The sequence below is a fragment of the Ranitomeya imitator genome, chromosome 2, assembly GCF_032444005.1.
Source record: "Ranitomeya imitator isolate aRanImi1 chromosome 2, aRanImi1.pri, whole genome shotgun sequence".
NCBI lineage: Eukaryota > Metazoa > Chordata > Amphibia > Anura > Dendrobatidae > Ranitomeya > Ranitomeya imitator.
In genome coordinates, this window is record NC_091283.1 from 232,400,144 (window position 1) to 232,424,936 (window position 24,793).

General features: G+C 49.2%; 1 protein-coding gene across 2 annotated transcripts in view; it reads left to right on the top strand.

The window, feature by feature from the left end:
• C2H17orf75 (chromosome 2 C17orf75 homolog) overlaps window positions 1–24,793 on the top strand; it is a 98,418-nt gene that overhangs the window by 50,349 nt on the left and 23,276 nt on the right. The window contains exon 2 of one of the 2 annotated variants that reach the window (XM_069748731.1): window positions 7,366–7,440. The exons of the other annotated variant lie outside the window; for it this stretch is intronic. Coding sequence (XP_069604832.1) covers window positions 7,366–7,440 — 75 coding nt within the window. The remainder of the gene's footprint in view (window positions 1–7,365; window positions 7,441–24,793) is intronic. 2 annotated transcript variants of the gene reach the window in all.

The following is a 24,793-nucleotide window of genomic DNA, read 5'->3' on the forward strand; positions in this document are numbered from 1 at the left end:
CCCTGTACTCCTGTATGTGATATACTGTGCCCCCAATATCATTACCTCCAGGCCGGGGGGGTGAGGACCCCATATGTGCAGCCCCCCATCCCTGTACCCCCTGTATGTGATATACTGTGCCCCGAATATCATTACCTCCAGGCCGGGGGGGTGAGGACCCCATATGTGCAGCCCCCCATCCCTGTACCCCCTGTATGTGATATACTGTGCCCCCAATATCATTACCTCCAGGCTGGGTGGTGAGGACCCCATATGTGCAGCTCCCCAATATCATTACCTCCAGGCCGGGGGGGTGAGGACCCCATATTTGCAGCCCCCATCCCTGTACCCCCTGTATGTGATATACTGTGCCCCCAATATCATTACCTCCAGGCCGGGGGGTGAGGACCCCATATGTGCAGCCCCCATCTCTGTACCCCCTGTATGTGATATACTGTGCCCCCAATATCATTACCTCCAGGCCGGGGGGTGAGGACCCCATATGTGCAGCCCCCATCCCTGTACCCCCTGTATGTGATATACTGTGCCCCCAACATCATTACCTCCAGGCCGGAGATTGAGGACCCCATATGTGCAGCCCCCCATCCCTGTACCACCTGTATATGATATACTGTGCCCCCAATATCATTACCTCCAGGCCGGGGGGTGAGGACCCCATATGTGCAGCCCCCCATCCCTGTACCCCTGTATGTGATATACTGTGCCCCAATATCATTACCTCCAGGCCGGGGGGTGAGGACCCCATATGTGCAGCCCCCCATCCCTGTACCCCTGTATGTGATATACTGTGCCCCCAATATCATTACCTCCAGGCCGGGGGGTGAGGACCCCATATGTGCAGCCCCCATCCCTGTACCCCCTCTATGTGATATACTGTGCTCCCAATATCATTACCTCCAGGCCGGGGGGTGAGGACCCCATATGTGCAGCCCCCATCCCTGTACCCCCTCTATGTGATATACTGTGCCCCCAATATCATTACCTCCAGGCCGGGGGGTGAGGACCCCATATGTGCAGCCCCCCATCCCTGTACCCCCTGTATGTGATATACTGTGCCCCAATATCATTACCTCCAGGCCGGGGGGTAAGGACCCCATATGTGCAGCCCCCCATCCCTGTACTCCTGTATGTGATATACTGTGCCCCCCCAATATCATTACCTCCAGGCCGGGGGGTGAGGACCCCATATGTGCAGCCCCCCATCCCTGTACCCCCTGTATGTGATATACTGTGCCCCCAATATCATTACCTCCAGGCCGGGGGGGGGGGGGGTGAGGACCCCATATGTGCAGCCCCCCATCCCTGTACCCCCTGTATGTGATATACTGTGCCCCCAATATCATTACCTCCAGGCTGGGGGGTGAGGACACCATATGTGCAGCCCCCCATCCCTGTACTCCTGTATGTGATATACTGTGCCCCCAATATCATTACCTCCGGGGGGGGGGTGAGGACCCCATATGTGCAGCCCCCCATCCCTGTACCCCCTGTATGTGATATACTGTGCCCCCAATATCATTACCTCCAGGCTGGGGGGTGAGGACCCCATATGTGCAGCCCCCCATCCCTGTACCCCCTGTATGTGATATACTGTGCCCCGAATGTCATTACCTCCAGGCCGGGGGGTGAGGACCCCATATGTGCAGCCCCCCATCCCTGTACCCCCTGTATGTGATATACTGTGCCCCCAATATCATTACCTCCAGGCTGGGGGGTGAGGACCCCATATGTGCAGCTTCCCAATATCATTACCTCCAGGCCGGGGGGGTGAGGACCCCATATGTGCAGCCCCCATCCCTGTACCCCCTGTATGTGATATACTGTGCCCCCAATATCATTACCTCCAGGCCGGGGGGTGAGGACCCCATATGTGCAGCCCCCATCCCTGTACCCCCTGTATGTGATATACTGTGCCCCCAATATCATTACCTCCAGGCCGGGGGGTGAGGACCCCATATGTGCAGCCCCCCATCCCTGTACTCCTGTATGTGATATACTGTGCCCCCAATATCATTACCTCCAGGCCGGGGGGTGAGGACCCCATATGTGCAGCCCCCCATCCCTGTACCCCTGTATGTGATATACTGTGCCCCCAATATCATTACCTCCAGGCCGGGGGATGAGGACCCCATATGTGCAGCCCCCCATCCCTGTACCCCCTGTATGTGATATACTGTGCCCCCAATATCAGTACCTCCAGGCCGGGGGCTGATGACCCCATATGTGCAGCCCCCCATCCCTGTACCCCCTGTATGTGATATACTGTGCCCCCAATATCATTACCTCCAGGCTGGGGGGTGAGGACCCCATATGTGCAGCCCCCCATCCCTGTACCCCCTGTATGTGATATACTGTGCCCCGAATATCATTACCTCCAGGCCGGGGGGTGAGGACCCCATATGTGCAGCCCCCCATCCCTGTACCCCTGTATGTGATATACTGTGCCCCCAATATCATTACCTCCAGGCCGGGGGGGTGAGGACCCCATATGTGCAGCCCCCATCCCTGTACCCCCTGTATGTGATATACTGTGCCCCCAATATCATTACCTCCAGGTCGGGGGGTGAGGACCCCATATGTGCAGCCCCCCATTCCTGTACCCCCTGTATATGATATACTGTGCCCCCAATATCATTACCTCCAGGCCGGGGGGTGAGGACCCTATATGTGCAGCCCCCCATCCCTGTACCCCTGTATGTGATATACTGTGCCCCCAATATCATTAACTCCAGGCCGGGGGGTGAGGACCCCATATGTGCAGCCCCCCATCCCTGTACCCCTGTATGTGATATACTGTGCCCCAATATCATTACCTCCAGGCCGGGGGGTGAGGACCCCATATGTGCAGCCCCCCATCCCTGTACCCCTGTATGTGATATACTGTGCCCCCAATATCATTACATCCAGGCCGGGGGGTGAGGACCCCATATGTGCAGCCCCCATCCCTGTACCCCCTCTATGTGATATACTGTGCCCCCAATATCATTACCTCCAGGCCGGGGGGTGAGGACGCCATATGTGCAGCCCCCCATCCCTGTACTCGTGTATGTGATATACTGTGCCCCCCCAATATCATTACCTCCAGGCCGGGGGGTGAGGACCCCATATGTGCAGCCCCCCATCCCTGTACCCCCTGTATGTGATATACTGTGCCCCCAATATCATTACATCCAGGCCGGGGGGTGAGGACCCCATATGTGCAGCCCCCCATCCCTGTACTCCTGTATGTGATATACTGTGCCCCCCCAATATCATTACCTCCAGGCCGGGGGGTGAGGACCCCATATGTGCAGCCCCCCATCCCTGTACCCCCTGTATGTGATATACTGTGCCCCCAATATCATTACCTCCAGGCCGGGGGGGGTGAGGACCCCATATGTGCAGCCCCCCATCCCTGTACCCCCTGTATGTGATATACTGTGCCCCCAATATCATTACCTCCAGGCTGGGGGGTGAGGACGCCATATGTGCAGCCCCCCATCCCTGTACTCCTGTATGTGGTATACTGTGCCCCCAATATCATTACCTCCAGGCCGGGGGGGCGGGGGGTGAGGACCCCATATGTGCAGCCCCCCATCCCTGTACCCCCTGTATGTGATATACTGTGCCCCCAATATCATTACCTCCAGGCTGGGGGGTGAGGACCCCATATGTGCAGCCCCCCATCCCTGTACCCCCTGTATGTGATATACTGTGCCCCGAATATCATTACCTCCAGGCCGGGGGGGTGAGGACCCCATATGTGCAGCCCCCCATCCCTGTACCCCCTGTATGTGATATACTGTGCCCCCATATCATTACCTCCAGGCTGGGGGGTGAGGACCCCATATGTGCAGCTCCACAATATCATTACCTCCAGGTTGGGGGGGTGAGGACCCCATATGTGCAGCCCCCCATCCCTGTACTCCTGTATGTGATATACTGTGCCCCCAATATCATTACCTCCAGGCCGGGGGTTGAGGACCCCATATGTGCAGCCCCCCATCCCTGTACCCCCTGTATATGATATACTGTGCCCCCAATATCATTACCTCCAGGCCGGGGGGTGAGGACCCCATATGTGCAGCCCCCCATCCTTTACCCCTGTATGTGATATACTGTGCCCCCAATATCATTACCTCCAGGCCGGGGGATGAGGACCCCATATGTGCAGCCCCCCCATCCCTGTACCCCCTGTATGTGATATACTGTGCCCCCAATATCAGTACCTCCAGGCCGGGGGCTGATGACCCCATATGTGCAGCCCCCCATCCCTGTACCCCTGTATGTGATATACTGTGCCCCCAATATCATTACCTCCAGGCCGGGGGGTGAGGACCCCATATGTGCAGCCCCCCATCCCTGTACCCCTGTATGTGATATACTGTGCCCCAATATCATTACCTCCAGGCCGGGGGGTGAGGACCCCATATGTGCAGCCCCCCATCCCTGTACCCCTGTATGTGATATACTGTGCCCCCAATATCATTACATCCAGGCCGGGGGGTGAGGACCCCATATGTGCAGCCCCCATCCCTGTACCCCCTCTATGTGATATACTGTGCCCCCAATATCATTACCTCCTGGCCGGGGGGTGAGGACCCCATATGTGGAGCCCCCATCCCTGTACCCCCTCTATGTGATATACTGTGCACCCAATATCATTACCTCCAGGCCGGGGGGTGAGGACCCCATATGTGCAGCCCCCCATCCCTGTACCCCCTGTATGTGATATACTGTGCCCCAATATCATTACCTCCAGGCTGGGGGGTGAGGACCCCATATGTGCAGCCCCCCATCCCTGTACTCCTGTATGTGATATACTGTCCCCCCCCAATATCATTACCTCCAGGACGGGGGGTGAGGACCCCATATGTGCAGCCCCCCATCCCTGTACCCCCTGTATGTGATATACTGTGCCCCCAATATCATTACCTCCAGGCCGGGGGGGGGGGGGGGGGTGAGGACCCCATATGTGCAGCCCTCCATCCCTGTACCCCCTGTATGTGATATACTGTGCCCCCAATATCATTACCTCCAGGCTGGGGGGTGAGGACGCCATATGTGCAGCCCCCCATCCCTGTACTCCTGTATGTGATATACTGTGCCCCCAATATCATTACCTCCAGGCCGGGGGGGGGGGGGGGTGAGGACCCCATATGTGCAGCCCCCCATCCCTGTACCCCCTGTATGTGATATACTGTGCCCCCAATATCATTACCTCCAGGCTGGGGGGTGAGGACCCCATATGTGCAGCCCCCCATCCCTGTACCCCCTGTATGTGTTGTACTGTGCCCCGAATATCATTACCTCCAGGCCGGGGGGGGTGAGGACCCCATATGTGCAGCCCCCCATCCCTGTACCCCCTGTATGTGATATTCTGTGCCCCCAATATCATTACCTCCAGGCTCTGGGGTGAGGACCCCATATGTGCAGCTCCCCAATATCATTACCTCCAGGCCGGGGGGGTGAGGACCCCATATGTGCAGCCCCCATCCCTGTACCACCTGTATGTGATATACTGTGCCCCCAATATCATTACCTCCAGGCCGGGGGGTGAGGACCCCATATGTGCAGCCCCCCATCCCTGTACCCCCTGTATGTGATATACTGTGCCCCCAATATCATTACCTCCAGGCTGAGGGGTGAGGACGCCATATGTGCAGCCCCCCATCCCTGTACTCCTGTATGTGATATACTGTGCCCCCAATATCATTACCTCCAGGCCGGGGGGGGGGGGGGGGGTGAGGACCCCATATGTGCAGCCCCCCATCCCTGTACCCCCTGTATGTGATATACTGTGCCCCCAATATCATTACCTCCAGGCTGGGGGGTGAGGACCCCATATGTGCAGCCCCCCATCCCTGTACCCCCTGTATGTGTTGTACTGTGCCCCGAATATCATTACCTCCAGGCCGGGGGGGGGTGAGGACCCCATATGTGCAGCCCCCCATCCCTGTACCCCCTGTATGTGATATACTGTGCCCCCAATATCATTACCTCCAGGCTCTGGGGTGAGGACCCCATATGTGCAGCTCCCCAATATCATTACCTCCAGGCCGGGGGGGTGAGGACCCTATATGTGCAGCCCCCATCCCTGTACCCCCTGTATGTGATATACTGTGCCCCCAATATCATTACCTCCAGGCCGGGGGGGGGGGGTGAGGACCCCATATGTGCAGCCCCCCATCCCTGTACCCCCTGTATGTGATATACTGTGCCCCCAATATCATTACCTCCAGGCTGGGGGGTGAGGACCCCATATGTGCAGCCCCCCATCCTTGTACCCCCTGTATGTGATATACTGTGCCCCGAATATCATTACCTCCAGGCCGGGGGGGTGAGGACCCCATATGTGCAGCCCCCCATCCCTGTACCCCCTGTATGTGATATACTGTGCCCCCAATATCATTACCTCCAGGCTGGGGGGTGAGGACCCCATATGTGCAGCTCCCTAATATCATTACCTCCAGGCCGGGGGGGTGAGGACCCCATATGTGCAGCCCCCATCCCTATACCCCCTGTATGTGATATACTGTGCCCCCAATATCATTACCTCCAGGCCGGGGGGTGAGGACCCCATATGTGCAGCCCCCATCCCTGTACCCCCTGTATGTGATATACTGTGCCCCCAATATCATTACCTCCAGGCCGGGGGGTGAGGACCCCATATGTGCAGCCCCCCATCCCTGTACTCCTGTATGTGATATACTGTGCCCCCAATATCATTACCTCCAGGCCGGGGGTTGAGAACCCCATATATGCAGCCCCCCATCCCTGTACCCCCTGTATATGATATACTGTGCCCCCAATATCATCACTTCCAGGCCGGGGGGGTGAGGACCCCATATGTGCAGCCCCCCATCCCTGTACCCCTGTATGTGATATACTGTGCCCCCAATATCATTACCTCCAGGCCGGGGGGTGAGGACCCCATATGTGCAGCCCCCCATCCCTGTACCCCTAGATGTGATATACTGTGCCCCAATATCATTACCTCCAGGCCGGGGGGTGAGGACCCCATATGTGCAGCCCCCCATCCCTGTACCCCTGTATGTGATATACTGTGCCCCCAATATCATTACATCCAGGCCGGGGGGTGAGGACCCCATATGTGCAGCCCCCATCCCTGTACCCCCTTTATGTGATATACTGTGCCCCCAATATCATTACCTCCAGGCCGGGGGGTGAGGACCCCATATGTGCAGCCCCCATCCCTGTACCCCCTCTATGTGATATACTGTGCCCCCAATATCATTACCTCCAGGCCGGGGGGTGAGGACCCCATATGTGCAGCCCCCCATCCCTGTCCCCCCTGTTTTTTCAGTATGGGGGTCCTCTGGTCTCGGTGCCGCCCTCCTCCTGATTTGTCGTTCTCCGTTGCAGCGTGTCCCGCCAGGGAGCAGATGATGATGATGGGGGGAGCAGCTCCTCGGCCCCTCCTTGTGGAGAAGATTTCAGGTGACTTCCTGTGTGCTGCCCCTCACATGCAGTGCGGGGTCCTGAGGTCCGGCACCGCTCCTGACTGTTGTCCACAAGCTCGGTGGTGCTTTCACTCCTTCATGGCTGAACACTTTTCTGTCCAATGTGGCGAGTCATCTGCTGGACAATCTGCAGAGGTGTAGACGAGGCGATACTGCAGTGTGCACCGCTGCCACCGATCTCGTCAGGACGTGTATTTACCTGGTGACCTACAGGGGCGTCTCACAAAATTAGAATATCATCAGAAAGTGAATCTCCTCTATTCTATAGTCATTACACACAGAGTGATCTATTTCCCGTGTTTATTTCTGTTAATGTTGATGATTATGGCTTTCAGCCAATGAAAACCCAAAAGTCATTATCTCAGTAAATTAGAATACGTTATAACAGCAGCTTGAAAAATGATTGTAAAATCTGAAATATTGTATGGTCCGTAAATGCACAATACTTGGTCGTGGCTCCTTGTGCATCAATTACTGCATCAATGTGGCATGGAGGTTATCAGCGTGTGGCTGCTGAGGGGTTATGGAAGCCCAGGTTGTTTTCATAGCAGCCTTCAGCTCGTCTGCATTGTTGGGTCTGGTTTCTCATCTTCCTCCTGACAATACTCCATAGATTATGGGGTTTGGGTCAGTTGAGTTTGCTGTCCATCAAGCCCAGTGATACTGTTGTTTGTACACCAGGTATTGGTACTTTTGGCAGAGTGAACAGGGGCCAAGTCCTAAGTCACGAGATTGTATGAAATATAATATGATTTTGGGGTTTGCCTGTGAGACCCATGCTGCGGGCTAAAAAGCCCTCCCTTCCCTCTGTGTTTCTGAATCTATGTGTAGAAGAGGTTTTTATTGCTCTGGCCATAAATTCCAGGCTAGGAGCAACTTACTCCCCCCCCCCCCATCTGTCCAGCTATAACTGGTATAGAAGTTCTCCAAAATCCATGAGGGTCTTTGTTCTAAAATGATAAGATTCTGTGCCACCGACTTGGGCTAGGAGAATAATAAATACATATTGCTAACGTCCATCGACGGATTTATCCGCCACGGTAAGCGCGGGCTTCTAACTCCATCAGTTACAAAGTATGGATTTCTCTGGAACCGCGTGTCACAAATAGCACAAATTTGGTTTCATTAGAACATAGTAACATAGTAACATAGTTAGTAAGGCCGAAAAAAGACATTTGTCCATCCAGTTCAGCCTATATTCCATCATAATAAATCCCCAGATCTACGTCCTTCTACAGAACCTAATTGTATGATACAATATTGTTCTGCTCCAGGAAGACATCCAGGCCTCTCTTGAACCCCTCGACTGAGTTCGCCATCACCACCTCCTCAGGCAAGCAATTCCAGATTCTCACTGCCCTAACAGTAAAGAATCCTCTTCTATGTTGGTGGAAAAACCTTCTCTCCTCCAGACGCAAAGAATGCCCCCTTGTGCCCGTCTCCTTCCTTGGTATAAACAGATCCTCAGCGAGATATTTGTATTGTCCCCTTATATACTTATACATGGTTATTAGATCGCCCCTCAGTCGTCTTTTTTCTAGACTAAATAATCCTAATTTCGCTAATCTATCTGGGTATTGTAGTTCTCCCATCCCCTTTATTAATTTTGTTGCCCTCCTTTGTACTCTCTCTAGTTCCATTATATCCTTCCTGAGCACCGGTGCCCAAAACTGGACACAGTACTCCATGTGCGGTCTAACTAGGGATTTGTACAGAGGCAGTATAATGCTCTCATCATGTGTATCCAGACCTCTTTTAATGCACCCCATGATCCTGTTTGCCTTGGCAGCTGCTGCCTGGCACTGGCTGCTCCAGGTAAGTTTACCATTAACTAGGATCCCCAAGTCCTTCTCCCTGTCAGATATACCCAGTGGTTTCCCATTCAGTGTGTAATGGTGATATTGATTCCCTCTTCCCATGTGTATAACCTTACATTTATCATTGTTAAACCTCATCTGCCACCTTTCAGCCCAAGTTTCCAACTTATCCAGATCCATCTGTAGCAGAATACTATCTTCTCTTGTATTAACTGCTTTACATAGTTTTGTATCATCTGCAAATATCGATATTTTACTGTGTAAACCTTCTACCAGATCATTAATGAATATGTTGAAGAGAACAGGTCCCAATACTGACCCCTGCGGTACCCCACTGGTCACAGCGACCCAGTTAGAGACTATACCATTTATAACCACCCTTTGCTTTCTATCACTAAGCCAGTTACTAACCCATTTACACACAATTTCCCCCAGACCAAGCATTCTCATTTTGTGTACCAACCTCTTGTGCGGCACGGTATCAAACGCTTTGGAAAAATCGAGATATACCACGTCCAATGACTCACCGTGGTCCAGCCTATAGCTTACCTCTTCATAAAAACTGATTAGATTGGTTTGACAGGAGCGATTTCTCATAAACCCATGCTGATATGGAGTTAAACAGTTATTCTCATTGAGATAATCCAGAATAACATCCCTCAGAAACCCTTCAAATATTTTGCCAACAATAGAGGTTAGACTTACTGGCCTATAATTTCCAGGTTCACTTTTAGAGCCCTTTTTGAATATTGGCACCACATTTGCTATGCGCCAATCCTGCGGAACAGACCCTGTCGCTATAGAGTCCCTAAAAATAAGAAATAATGGTTTATCTATTACATTACTTAGTTCTCTTAGTACTCGTGGGTGTATGCCATCCGGACCCGGAGATTTATCTATTTTAATCTTATTTAGCCGGTTTCGCACCTCTTCTTGGGTTAGATTGGTGACCCTTAATATAGGGTTTTCATTGTTTCTTGGGATTTCACCTAGCATTTCATTTTCCACCGTGAATACCGTGGAGAAGAAGGTGTTTAATATGTTAGCTTTTTCCTCGTCATCTACAACCATTCTTTCCTCACTATTTTTTAAGGGGCGTACATTTTCAGTTTTTATTCTTTTACTATTGATATAGTTGAAGAACAGTTTGGGATTAGTTTTACTCTCCTTAGCAATGTGCTTCTCTGTTTCCTTTTTGGCAGCTTTAATTAGTTTTTTAGATAAAGTATTTTTCTCCCTATAGTTTTTTAGAGCTTCAATGGTGCCATCCTGCTTTAGTAGTGCAAATGCTTTCTTTTTACTGTTAATTGCCTGTCTTACTTCTTTGTTTAGCCACATTGGGTTTTTCCTATTTCTAGTCCTTTTATTCCCACAAGGTATAAACCGCTTACACTGCCTATTTAGGATGTTCTTAAACATTTCCCATTTATTATCTGTATTCTTATTTCTGAGGATATTGTCCCAGTCTAGCAGATTAAGGGCATCTCTAAGCTGGTCAAACTTTGCCTTCCTAAAGTTCAGTGTTTTTGTGACTCCCTGACAAGTCCCCCTAGTGAAAGACAGGTGAAACTGTACAATATTGTGGTCGCTATTTCCTAGATGCCCGACCACCTGCAGATTTGTTATTCTGTCAGGTCTATTAGATAGTATTAGGTCTAAAAGTGCTGCTCCTCTGGTTGGATTCTGCACCAATTGTGAAAGATAATTTTTCTTGCTTATTAGCAGAAACCTGTTGCCTTTATGGGTTTCACAGGTTTCTGTTTCCCAGTTAATATCCGGGTAGTTAAAGTCCCCCATAACCAGGACCTCATTATGGGTTGCAGCTTCATCTATCTGCTTTAGAAGTAGACTTTCCATGGTTTCTGTTATATTTGGGAGTTTGTAACAGACCCCAATGAGAATTTTGTTACCATTTTTCCCTCCATGAATTTCGACCCATATGGACTTGACATCCTCATTTCCTTCGCTAATATCCTCCCTTAAAGTGGACTTTAGACAAGACTTTACATAGAGACAAACCCCTCCTCCTCTCCGATTTTTACGATCCTTTCTAGACAGACTGTAACCCTGTAAGTTAACTGCCCAGTCATAGCTTTCATCTAACCATGTCTCGGTTATTCCCACTATATCAAAGTTACCTGTAGATATTTCTGCTTCTAGTTCTTCCATCTTTTGTCAGGCTTCTGGCGTTTGCGAGCATGCAGTTTAGAGGATTTTGTTTTGTTCCAATCTCCTCGCTGTGGATTGTTTTAGAAATGTTCTTACCTCCCTTCTGAGTATGTTTTCCTGGATCTTCTTTGTTCAAGTCTAATGTTTTTCTTCCCGTCCCCTCTTCTTCTAGTTTAACGCCCTCCTGATGAGTGTAGCGAGTCTTCTGGCGAATGTGTGTATCCCAGGTTTGTTGAGGTGTAGTCCGTCTCTGGCGAGGAGTCCATCGTACAAGTAATTCACACCGTGGTCCAGGAATCCGAATCCTTGTTGTCTGCACCATCGTCTTAGCCAGTTGTTTGCATCAAGGATCCTGTTCCATCTCCTGGTGCCATGCCCGTCTACTGGAAGGATAGAAGAAAAAACTACCTGTGAATCCAGTTCCTTTACTTTCTTCCCCAACTCTTCAAAGTCTTTGCAGATTGTCGGTAGGTCCTTCCTTGCCGTGTCATTGGTGCCAACATGTATCAGAAGAAATGGGTGGACGTCCTTGGAGTTGAAGAGCTTTGGTATCCTATCGGTCACATCCTTGATCATCGCACCTGGAAGGCAGCATACTTCTCTTGCAGTTATGTCCGGTCTGCAGATGGCTGCTTCTGTGCCTCTCAGTAGTGAGTCTCCCACCACCACCACTCTTCGTTGCTTCTTGGCTGTACTTTTTGCTGTCACTTGTTGCTGTGTGCCCTTTTCTTTTTTGCTTGCTGGTATTGCTTCATCCTTAGGTGTGCCATCTTCATCCTCTACAAAGATTTGATATCGGTTCTTCAGTTGTGTGGTTGGTGATTTCTCCATGGTCTCCTTGCTTCTTTTGGTCACATGCTTCCACTCATCTGCTTTTGGAGGTTCTCTGACACTTTTTTCACCTTCTGTGACCAGTAGAGATGCTTCTGTTCTGTCTAGAAAGTCTTCATTCTCTTTGATGAGTTTCAAAGTTGCTATTCTTTCTTCCAGACCCCGCACCTTTTCTTCTAAAAGGGCCACTAGTCTACACTTCTGACAGGTGAAATTTAATTCTTCTTCTGGTCGATCTGTGAACATGTAGCACATGCTGAAGCTCACCATGTAGGTTGTCACATCTGCCATGTTGCTCCTAGATCCTGCTGACTTGCTGTGTGTTTTCCTTCTTTTGTAATCTACTCAGCCAAGCTCTCTTGCAATAATGTCCTACAGGCAAAAATTTGCGCGCCGTAAGGCGCGCGGTTTGGTGATTCTTTCCAAGCAGCTGGTCCCGGCTGTACCCAACGATCTTCTAGCTTAGGGAGACTCTTCGCTTTTCCCAGAAGGCACCTGGAATATGCAAATTAGCCTCCTCAAGCTTGAATCCCTGGTTTGGTGATTCTTTCCAAGTTCCCAGAAGGCACCTGGAATATTCAAATTAGCCTCCTCAAGCTTGAATCCCTGGTTTGGTGATTCTTTCCAAGCAGCTGGTCCCGGCTGTACCCAACGATCTTCTAGCTTAGGGAGACTCTTCGCTTTTCCCAGAAGGCACCTGGAATATGCAAATTAGCCTCCTCAAGCTTGAATCCCTGGTTTGGTGATTCTTTCCAAGTTCCCAGAAGGCACCTGGAATATTCAAATTAGCCTCCTCAAGCTTGAATCCCTGGTTTGGTGATTCTTTCCAAGCAGCTGGTCCCGGCTGTACCCAACGATCTTCTAGCTTAGGGAGACTCTTCGCTTTTCCCAGAAGGCACCTGGAATATGCAAATTAGCCTCCTCAAGCTTGAATCCCTGGTTTGGTGATTCTTTCCAAGTTCCCAGAAGGCACCTGGAATATTCAAATTAGCCTCCTCAAGCTTGAATCCCTGGTTTGGTGATTCTTTCCAAGCAGCTGGTCCCGGCTGTACCCAACGATCTTCTAGCTTAGGGAGACTCTTCGCTTTTCCCAGAAGGCACCTGGAATATGCAAATTAGCCTCCTCAAGCTTGAATCCCTGGTTTGGTGATTCTTTCCAAGTTCCCAGAAGGCACCTGGAATATTCAAATTAGCCTCCTCAAGCTTGAATCCCTGGTTTGGTGATTCTTTCCAAGCAGCTGGTCCCGGCTGTACCCAACGATCTTCTAGCTTAGGGAGACTCTTCGCTTTTCCCAGAAGGCACCTGGAATATGCAAATTAGCCTCCTCAAGCTTGAATCCCTGGTTTGGTGATTCTTTCCAATTTCCCAGAAGGCACCTGGAATATGCAAATTAGCCTCCTCAAGCTTGAATCCCTGGAACGCCAATGTTTTTTTTTTTTTTTTTTTTTTAACCATAAAATTTTTGTTTTATTAAACATTTTAGAACAAAACAGGGTCTTACAAGCATTTAGTTTCTGTATAGAATGCATGAACAGTAAACGATATAAACAATATAGACGATATAAGGCCATCAATGACCTTAATTCTACAAAGACGTAAATGACAAAGACAAGACAATAAGGGGTAGAGGGAAGGGAGGAAAGAGAGAGGGGAAAAAAAAAAAAAAAGGGAAAAACCTCAGTTAAATCGATTAATCAAATCCGAACTCAGTCGCACTACAGGTCGGATCCCGCTGCATAATAATCCCACGGGAACCATATAGCCTGGAAGCGCACCACCGAGTCATTTAGTAAGGCTGTAAGGTGTTCCATCCTTCTGACATCCATGATCCGTCCAAGGAGGATCTGAAGCGAAGGGGGACTCGGCTGTCTCCAAAGACGCGCAATCAGGCATCTGGCCGCCGTAAGGATATGTTGCAATAATCTATTGGAAAGTTTGCCCATACCCGGCGCCCCGTGACCCAGGAGAAGCACTAGCGGGTTTAGTTCTATGTCTGCATGCAATACCTTATCTATGAGGGACTTAACCTGACCCCAAAAGGGCACAATTTTTGGGCATGACCAAAATATGTGGACAAGAGACCCAGTGCTTCCCCCACATCTCCAACAGGAGGGAGGGATAGAGGGATTCAGTCCATGCAGAAACTCTGGAGTGTGATACCAGTGCATTAGTATCTTATAGATATTTTCTCTATAGAGAGTACACACTGATGATTTTGCGGCATTCCTCCAAATGACAGACCACTCTCGGGGAGAAATACGCCGCTCCAAGGCGGCCTCCCACTTGCGCATATATAGAAAAGATTCACCAGACCCATCCTGTGGATCCGATAAAATGTTGTAAATTTCTGAAATCAGACCCCTGGTGTTCACACCTCTCCTGCAAATTTTCTCGAAATCCGTGGGGATAGAAGCTCCCGCTTTACCATATAGGGAGTTAGCAAAATCTCTAATTTGTAGGTATTGAAAGAATTCCCTGTTGGAAATCGAGAAATGTTGCTTAAGATAATCAAAAGAGTGAATCTCCATGGTCTCCCCGTCTATAATGTCCGCAAATCTAAATAAGCCTGCTTTAAGCCAAGGGTGAACCATAGGAGATTCTAAACTGCCTGGGAGCTGTGGATGATAGATGAAGGACACCAGGGGGGAGCAAGGTGACATGAGGGCGAATCTCCGTGTGCAGGTGTTCCAAATGTCACGAGTGGACTGCATGGGGCCTAGAAGGGGTGGAAAGGACTTACATTGTGCTGGCGACCATAAAAGAGAGTTAGGGTGTATTGGGGCAAGCCATAATTTCTCTATTTCATTCCACCTGCTGTAGGCCCATAGGGACGTCCAGCAGGGGATTCTCCTCAGGTGTGTAGCCCAGTAGTATTTAAGAATATTTGGCACAGAAAGCCCTCCCCTGGTCTTATGAGCTGTGAGAACCTCCTTAGCCACTCTATGGCGCTTTTGTTGCCATATGAACCTAATAATAGCCGCCTGAAGGGACTTCAGTTCCGAGACCGGAACTCCAACTGGGAGGGTCTCAAAGGCGTAGATCAATCTGGGTAAAAGACTCATTTTTACCGCCGCTATCCGACCCATCCACGAGAGAGGAAGTGATTGCCATTTAGTTAGGCGGGCTTTTGATTCTTTAAAGAGGGAGGGGAAATTTAGTTTGTAGAGGGTCTCGTATGAGGACGTAATATTCACCCCCAAATATTTCACAGCATCCTGTTTCCACCTGAATTTAAAATTCAGGCGTAGATGGTCCCATACCTCAGGGGGGATGTTCAGCGGCATAGCCTCCGTTTTGCTGGAATTGATTTTATATCCAGATAGGTCCCCGTATCTCCTCAAAGCCCTCATGAGGTTCGGAAGGGACACGTGGAGATTAGTAAGCGTCAATAGAACATCATACGCAAATAGTGCGATCTTAAAAGATTTACTCCCAACCATCACCCCAGAGATATTGGGGTCCCGTCGTATGGACGCTGCCAGGGGCTCTATGCAAAGGGCAAACAGAAGAGGCAACAAAGGGCACCCCTGCCTGGTGCCATTCGATATAGTGAATGGTTTAGATGTACAGAGAGGAAGTTTTATGGCCGCTGTAGGGTGGTTATATAGGGATCTCAGCGCGGACAAAAATCCCCCAGAAATGCCAAAGACCCGCATCGTACTAAAAAGGAATGGCCAGGAGAGGCGATCGAAAGCCTTCTCGGCGTCGAGGCTCAGTACTAATGTTTGCAATTTCTTTCGGTTCGAGATGTCCACCAAGTCGACAACCCTCCTAGTGTTATCACCCCCCTGACGGCATGGAATAAAGCCCACTTGGTCTTTATGAATAATCGAGGGTAGCCATTTATTAAGTCTGGAGGCCAGCAGCTTAGTGAACACCTTGAAATCCGAATTCAAAAGGGCTATTGGCCTATAGTTTGCACAGTCCAAGGGGTCCCTAGGCGGCTTTGGAAGGAGGATGAGGTGGGAATGTAGCATTGTGGATGGGATTGGGTCGCCTTGCAAGAAGGAGTTAAATACCGAGGTCATGTGAGGAAGAAGCGTTTTGGCGAATGTCTTATAGTAAAAATACGTCAGACCATCAGGGCCAGGTGATTTTCCCATGGGTAGGGACTCCAAAACCTCCTCTACCTCTTCGGGGGATACTGCGCTATTTAAAGATTCAATCGCCTCACTAGGTAGTGAGGGGAGATCTAAGGTAGCAAGATAGTCTCCAATAGCCCCTGAACCCTGGGAACCATCAGCCGATGGGGGACCGAGATTGTACAGTTTTTTGTAGAAATTATAAAAAATGTCAGCTATGGCATCAGGGTGATAGTGCGTCACCCCTGCAGCGTCCCGTAAGGCCTGAGGACATGAAGCCGCGGAGCGTTCCTTCAGCTGGCGTGCCAGGAGGGTATGTGCCTTATTGCCCCTTTCATAGAATTTCTGTCTAGAGAAAGTTAGCAGCTTCTCCGCCCCCGCCACCGCCAGATCTTTTAATTTTTCCCTTAGTCTGACCACCGCTTTCAAAGCGGCCAGAGAGGGAGATTCAGCGAGTTTCCTCTCATGAAGTTTTAATTGAGAAGTCAAATGTGCCCTCTGGACCCCTGCTGATCTCTTGGCCCTGGCGCCCTCCCTAATACAATGGCCCCTCATCACCGCCTTATGTGCTTCCCACAGAACTCCCAGGGAGGAGACCGAGCCCGTATTGAGCTGGAAGAATTCCTCCAGTTGCTTATGCAGTGAGGCCCTAACTTCCGGGTCCTTGAGTAGAGATTCATTTAAGCGCCAGTGGCCAAATATAGGTCGTGAGTGGGTTCCCTCAAGTTCCATGATCACAGGAGCATGATCTGACCAAGTAATGGAGCCCAGTTCCACCCCCCCCAGCCTCTTAAGAATAGCAGAGTTTACAAAGAAGTAATCGATCCTGGTATGGGTCCGGTGTGGGTGCGAAAAGAAGGTGAAGGCCCTCTCTCCAGGGTGTGCCACCCTCCATGCGTCAAAGAGAGCCTCAGATCTTATAATCCTCCGGAAGCCCAAATGACAGCTTCTTTACAGAGTCAGAGGGCGGCAACCCCCCGAGAGAGAGCCTGTCAAATGTTTCAGAGAATGGAAGATTGAAATCCCCACCCACTATCGTTGCCGCGCGGGGAAGCCCCCCCACTAGTGAGAATACCCCCCTCAAAAAGCGAATCTGTCCCTCATTCGGGGCATAAATGTTAGCGAGAATATGAGGAGAGCCCCCCACCTGTGCCTCTAGGATCACGTAATGTCCCTTAGGGTCAGAGTGATTTCCAGTGACTTGTATGGGGCAGTTTTTTGCAATCAGGATTGCAACCCCCCTTTTTTAGAATTCGTGCTTGCTAGGTATTGTTGGGGAAATAAGTGGGCGGCAAACTTAAATGAGCCTGTAGAGTCAAAGTGGGTCTCTTGGATAAAGGCCACATCTGCCCTAGTGGAGCGCAGCTCCTGTAACAGCAATTTCCTCTTGCGGGGAGAATTAAGACCCCGCACGTTAATAGATACAATACGTGTCATCTTAGTTGTATTGAGTGGAATGTAGTGCAGGTGTCGGGACCGTTACCTTTGAAGGTGTAGGTTAACCCCTCTGTGACCTTAGACATACTATCCCGTCGAGGTGCCCTGGGCTTATCTGACCCTGGACGGGATAGTACGTCATAGCCGATCGGCCGCGCTCACGGGGGGAGCGCGGCCGATCGCGGCCGGGTGTCAGCTGCTTATCGCAGCTGACATCCGGCACTATGTGCCAGGAGCGGTCACGGACCGCCCCCGGCACATTAACCCCTGGCACACCGCGATCAAAGATGATCGCGATGTGCCGGCGGTGCAGGGAAGCACCGCGCAGGGAGGGGGCTCCCTGCGGGCTTCCCTGAGCCCCCCGCAGCAACGCGATGTGATCCTGCAGGGAGGGAGGTGGCTTCACAGAGCCTGCTCAGAGCAGGCACTGTGAAGGCTGCAGCGCTGCATGTCAGATCAGTGATCTGACAGAGTGCTGTGCAAACTGTCAGATCACTGATCTGTGATGTCCCCCCCTGGGACAAAGTAAAAAAGTTAAAAAAAATTTTTCCAAATGTGTAAAAAAAATAAAAAAAAATATTCCAAAATAATGAAAAAAAAAAAAAATATTATTCCCATAAATACATTTCTTCATCTAAATAATAAAAAAAAACCAATAAAAGTACACATATTTAGTATCGCCGCGTCCGTAACGACCCGACCTATAAAACTGTCCCACTAGTTAACCCCTTCAGTAAACACCGTAAGAAAAAAAAACGAGGCAAAAAACAACGCTTTATTATCATACCGCCGAACAAAAAGTGGAATAACACGCGATCAAAAGGACAGATATAAATAACCATGGTACCGCTGAAAGCGTCATATTGTCCCGCAAAAAAAGAGCCGCCATACAGCATCATCAGCAAAAAAATAAAAAAGTTATAGTCCTGAGAATAAAGCGATGCAAAAATAATTATTTTTTCTGTAAAATAGTTTTTATTGTATAAAAGCACCAAACCATAAAAAAATGATATAAATGAGGTATCGCTGTAATCGTACTGACCCGAAGAATAAAACTGATTTATCAATTTTACCAAACGCGGAACGGTATAAACGCCTCCCCCAATAGAAATTCATGAATAGCTGGCTTTTGGTCATTCTTCCTCACAAAAATCGGAATAAAAAGCGATAAAAAAATGTCACGTGCCCAAAAATGTTTTCAATAAAAACGTCAACTCGTCCCGCAAAAAACAAGACCTCACATGACTCTGTGGACCAAAATATGGAAAAATTATAGCTCTCAAAATGTGGTATTGCAAAAAATATTTTTTGCAATAAAAAGGGTCTTTCAGTGTGTGACGGCTGCCAATCATAAAAATCCGCTAAAAAACTCGCTATAAAAGTAAATCAAACCCCCCTTCATCACCCCCTTAGTTAGGGAAAAATAAAAAAAAATGTATTTATTTCCATTTTCCCATTAGGGCTAGGGTTAGGGCTAGGGTTAGGGCTAGGGTTAGGGCTAGGGTTAGGGCTAGGGTTAGGGCTAGGGTTAGGGCTAGGGCTAGGGTTAGGGTTAGGGCTAGGGTTAGGGCTAGGGTTAGGGCTAGGGTTAGGGTCAGGGCTAGGGTTAGGGTTAGGGCTAGGGTTAGGGCTAGGGTTAGGGTTAGGGTTGGGGCTACAGTTAGGGTTGGGGCTAAAGTTAGGGTTAGGGTTTAGATTACATTTACAGTTGGGAATAGGGTTGGGATTAGGGTTAGGGGTGTGTCAGGGTTAGAGGTGTGGTTTGGGTTACCGTTGGAATTAGGGTTAGGGGTGTGTTTAGATTAGGGTTTCAGTTATAATTGGGGGGTTTCCACTGTTTCGGCACATCAGGGGCTCTCCAAACACGACATGGCGTCCGATCTCAATTCCAGCCAATTCTGCGTTGAAAAAGTAAAACAGTGCTCCTTCCCTTCCGAGCTCTCCTGTGTGCCCAAACAGGGGTTTACCCCAACATATGGGGTATCAGCGTACTCAGGACAAATTGGACAACAACTTTTGTGGACCAATTTCTCCTGTTACTCTTGGGAAAATACAAAACTGGGGGCTAAAAAATAATTTTTGTGGGAAAACAAAAAGATTTTTTATTTTCACGGCTCTGCGTTATAAACTGTAGTGAAACACTTGGGGGTTCAAAGTTCTCACAACACATCTAGATAAGTTCATTGAGGGGTCTAGTTTCCAATATGGGGTCACTTGTGGGGGGTTTCTACTGTTTAGGTACATTAGGGGCTCTGCAAACGCAATGTGACGCCTGCAGACCAATCCATCTAAGTCTGCATTCCAAATGATGCTCCTTCCCTTCCGAGCCCTCCCATGCGCCCAAACGGTGGTTCCCCCCCACATATCGGGTATCAGCGTACTCAGGACAAATTGGACAACAACATTTAGGGTCCAATTTCTCCTGCTAACCTTGGAAAAATACAAAACTGGGGGCTAAAATATAATTTTTGTGGAAAAAAAAATATTTTTTATTTGCATGGCTCTGCGTTATAAACTGTAGTGAAATGCTTGGGGGTTCAAAGCTCTCACAACACATCAAGATGAGTTCCTTAGGGGGTCTACTTTCCAAAATGGTGTCACTTGTGGGGGGTTTCTACTGTTTAGATACATTAGGGGCTCTGCAAACGCAATGTGACGCCTGCAGACCATTCCATCTAAGTCTGCATTCCAAATGGCGCTCCTTCCCTTCCGAACCCTCCCATGCGCCCAAACGGTGGTTCCCCCCCACATATGGGGTATCAGCGTACTCAGGACAAATTGGACAACAACTTTTGGGGTCCAATTTCTCCTGTTACCCTAGGGAAAATACAAAACTGGGGGCTAAAAAATAATTTTTGTGGGAAAAAAATTTTGTTTTATTTTTATGGCTCTGCATTATAAACTTCTGTGAAGCCCTTGGTGGGTCAAAGTGCTCACCACACATCCAGATAAGTTCCTTAGGGGGTCTACTTTCCAAAATGGTGTCACTTGTGGGGGGTTTCAATGTTTAGGCACATCAGTGGCTCTCCAAACGCAACATGGCGTCCCATCTCAATTCCTGTCAATTTTGCATTGAAAAGTCAAACGGCGCTCCTTCCCTTCCGAGCTCTCCCATGCGCCCAAACAGTGGTTTACTGCCACATATGGGGTATCAGCGTACTCGGGACAAATTGGACAACTTTTGAGGTCCAATTTCTTCTCTTACCCTTGGAAAAATAAAAAATTGGGGGCAAAAATATAATTTTTGTGAAAAAATATGATTTTTTATTTTTACGGTTCTGCATTATAAACTTCTGTGAAGCACTTGGTGGGTCAAAGTGCTCACCACACCTCTAGATAAGTTCCTTAGGGGGTCTACTTTCCAAAATGGTGTCACTTGTGGGGGGTTTCAATGTTTAGGCACATCAGTGGCTCTCCAAACGCAACATGGCGTCCCATCTCAATTTCTGTCAATTTTGCATTGAAAAGTCAAACTGCGCTCCTTCCCTTCCGAGCTCTCCCATGCGCCCAAACAGTGGTTTACTGCCACATATGGGGTATCAGCGTACTCAGGACAAATTGGACAACAACTTTTGAGGTCCAATTTCTTCTCTTACCCTTGGAAAAATAAAAAATTGGGGGCAAAAATATAATTTTTGTGAAAAAATATGATTTTTTATTTTTACGGTTCTGCATTATAAACTTCTGTGAAGCACTTGGTGGGTCAAAGTGCTCACCACACATCCAGATAAGTTCCTTAGGGGGTCTACTTTCCAAAATGGTGTCACTTGTGGGGGGTTTCAATGTTTAGGCACATCAGTGGCTCTCCAAACGCAACATGGCGTCCCATCTCAATTCCTGTCAATTTTGCATTGAAAAGTCAAATAGCGCTCCTTCCCTTCCGAGCTCTCCCATGCGCCCAAACAGTGGTTTACTGCCACATATGGGGTATCAGTGTACTCAGGACAAATTGGACAACAACTTTTTGGGTCCAATTTCTCCTGTTACCCTTGGTAAAATAAAACAAATTGGAGCTGAAGTAAATTTTTTGTGTAAAAAAGTTAAATGTTCATTTTTATTTAAACATTCCAAAAATTCCTATTAAACACCTGAAGGGTTAATAAACTTCTTGAATGTGGTTTTGAGCACCTTGAGGGGTGCAGTTTTTAGAATGGTGTCACACTTGGGCATTTTCTATCATATAGACCCCTCAAAATGACTTCAAATGAGACGTGGTCCCTAAAAAAAAATGGTGTTGTAAAAATGAGAAATTGCTGGTCAACTTTTAACCCTTATAACTCCCTAACAAAAAAAAAAATTGGTTCCAAAATTATGCTGATGTAAAGGAGACATGTGGGAAATGTTACTTATTAAGTATTTTGTGTGACATATCTCTGTGATTTAATTGCATAAAAATTCAAAGTTTGAAAATTGCGAAATTTTCAAAATTTTCGCCAAATTTCCGTTTTTTTCACAAATAAACGCAGGTACTATCAAAGAAATTTTACCACTATCATGAAGTACAATATGTCACGAGAAAACAATGTCAGAATCACCAGGATCCGTTGAAGCGTTTCGGAGTTATAACCTCATAAAGGGACAGTGGTCAGAATTGTAAAAATTGGCCTGGTCATTAACGTGCAAACCACCCTTGGGGGTAAAGGGGTTAACATAGAGCTTATCTCAGCGCGGCTGGTCCACCAGATGAAGGCTGTCAAGGATCGAACCGAGGGTGAAAACGAAATTTGGATGGTTGGGTAGGATAAAAACAGCAGGGAAAAGGGAAGACATAGACACTCAGTTAGTAAATTACATATCCAAAAAGTGAAAAAACATAGAAGAACAATTGAGAACAATACCCGGGGTTTAATCTGGAGAGGGATCCCCTGAGGAAACCCACTCTTGGCTCGGAGGGCCAGAGTGGTAGAAATAGTAGGTCTCAATATCAATCCCAGGGAAGCCCTAGGATAGGTGGAAGTCTCAGAATCCGAGAGAGCCAGTCCATCACCAGCCAGCCGCCCCTCCAACGTGAAGAAAGGGGCAACTGAGAAGCAAGCCGAAGTGGCCCTGGTGGAGCCCCCGCCACCCGCCTTCCCGGGTGACCTGCTTCAATTGTTTCAGTAAATGATGCGGCTCCAGACACACAGGGGTAGCACTGTATCCATCCCTCGGCGGGGTTTGGATGTCCCATTTCCAGCGTCGCAGGCCAAAAAGCAGAGGGGCCAATAAGAAAGGGGGACTTAGGGAAAAAGAGAGTACGCGGCCCGTTCTAAACAAACCTAAACTAAGAGTCAAGTCAACGGGCACGGGGGGGAGACGGGGCGCAGCCACCCCTCCCCCCACCTCCCCCACGCCTTCCTCTCCCCATCTTGGTCCACACCGGCGGAGGGGGAGCCCCAGGGACATGCAGGACCCATGGCGGAATGTCAACCGCTGGGATCTCTAGGGTTGTACAGACGGATGTCACAGCAGCAGGGGTGCGCAGAGACGCAGACTTTCCATCCTTCCTGGCTATCAGGGCAAATGGGAACCCCCATCTATATTTAATTTGGTGTTCCTGGAGTATTAACAACAGGGGCCTGAGGTGTCTCCGCTTCTGCAGGGTAATACGGGAGAGATCTGGAAAGAGCTGAACCTCTGTTCCCCGAAATGAGGGGATCTGGTTCCGGGTCCTGGCTTTGGACATGATCAATTCTTTAGTAGTAAAGTCGTGAACACAGCATATAATATCTCGGGGTTGAGTAGACATGTTCTTAGGCTGTAGCGCCCTATGTGCTCTGTCCAACTTAGTTATATTGGTTGAAGGTGCACCCAGAATGTTATTAAAGATGTCCTGCAGGATCAGATCAGGAGATTCAGAGTCCTCTACCTCAGGCACTCCTCTCACACGAATGTTGCATCTGCGTCCTCTATTGTCCAAATCCTCTAAGTGGGACTGCATTTCCTCCATCACTTTTTGTTGTGAGGACACTAGCTGGTGAATTTCTGTCATGTGTTTTCTTGTGGAGTCATGTTCCTCTTCCAGGGCTTCTATCCTCCCATTTAAGTGTTGTAAATCTTGTCTTACATTGGCTATTTCTGCCCTGCATATGTCTTTGACCTCACTGATAAGGATCTTAAAGTCCTCTTTAGATGGTAGGGATGCCAGAATAGACTGCCAGTCTTGGGAGGGAGGGGGAGGCCCCCTGAAGCTGCCAACAGGCTGTGAGTTAGGAGGATAGTTAACTGAAGAATGTGGATGATGAGAGGAGTAGTGTCCCTGATGGGGTTGGATATAGGCAGTGTCCTGTGTAATATTCCGTCCATGGGCCTCCTGATGTTTGTGTGAGCTGATAAGACGGGTGTAGGAAGGGGGGCCCCACATCCCCCCTCCCCCTCACCTCGTGGCTGCTGTCAGCAGCGGTGCTGGTCTGGTCTGGTCTCCATGAAGTTCAGCTCCTTCTGTGCACGACTCTTCCCCCGATGTAGAGGGGGAGATCTCCTCCTCCTCCCCGCAGCCATCTGCCTCCTGAATGCTGTCCTGATGCAGAGTGTCACGCCGGGAAACCCCCTCCTCACCGACCTGCCTCTGTAAAGATGGTGCCTGAGTATCTCCCTGGACCTGTTCAAGGCCCAGGAAGGTGTCCAGAGCTGTCCGCTGCGCTGGCTGGTCCACCGCTGGTTGCTGTGTGTTTCTATGTTTCCTGGGCCCCATGCTGACTGTGGAACCCGGTGATGCAGGGTGATATTATGCTATTTATAGCTGGAAGATGGCAGGAGCTCCCTCACCACACGTCTGCTCAGCTCGGCATCCGGACACGCCCCCCCAGAAAGCCAATGTTAATACAAGATGAATGCTGGGTGTGCTATGATTCTGACATGTTCTGTAGGGGAGATACAGGCATTAGACAAACTTGTGTGAAAGTTACTAAGACTGAAGAGATAGGAGGGTCTGGGTAAGCCAGCCCTGTTAGTGATGACACAGGCTGCGGTTTATAAGTTTCTGCCAGGCCCCCAGCAGCTAGTTTCACCTGA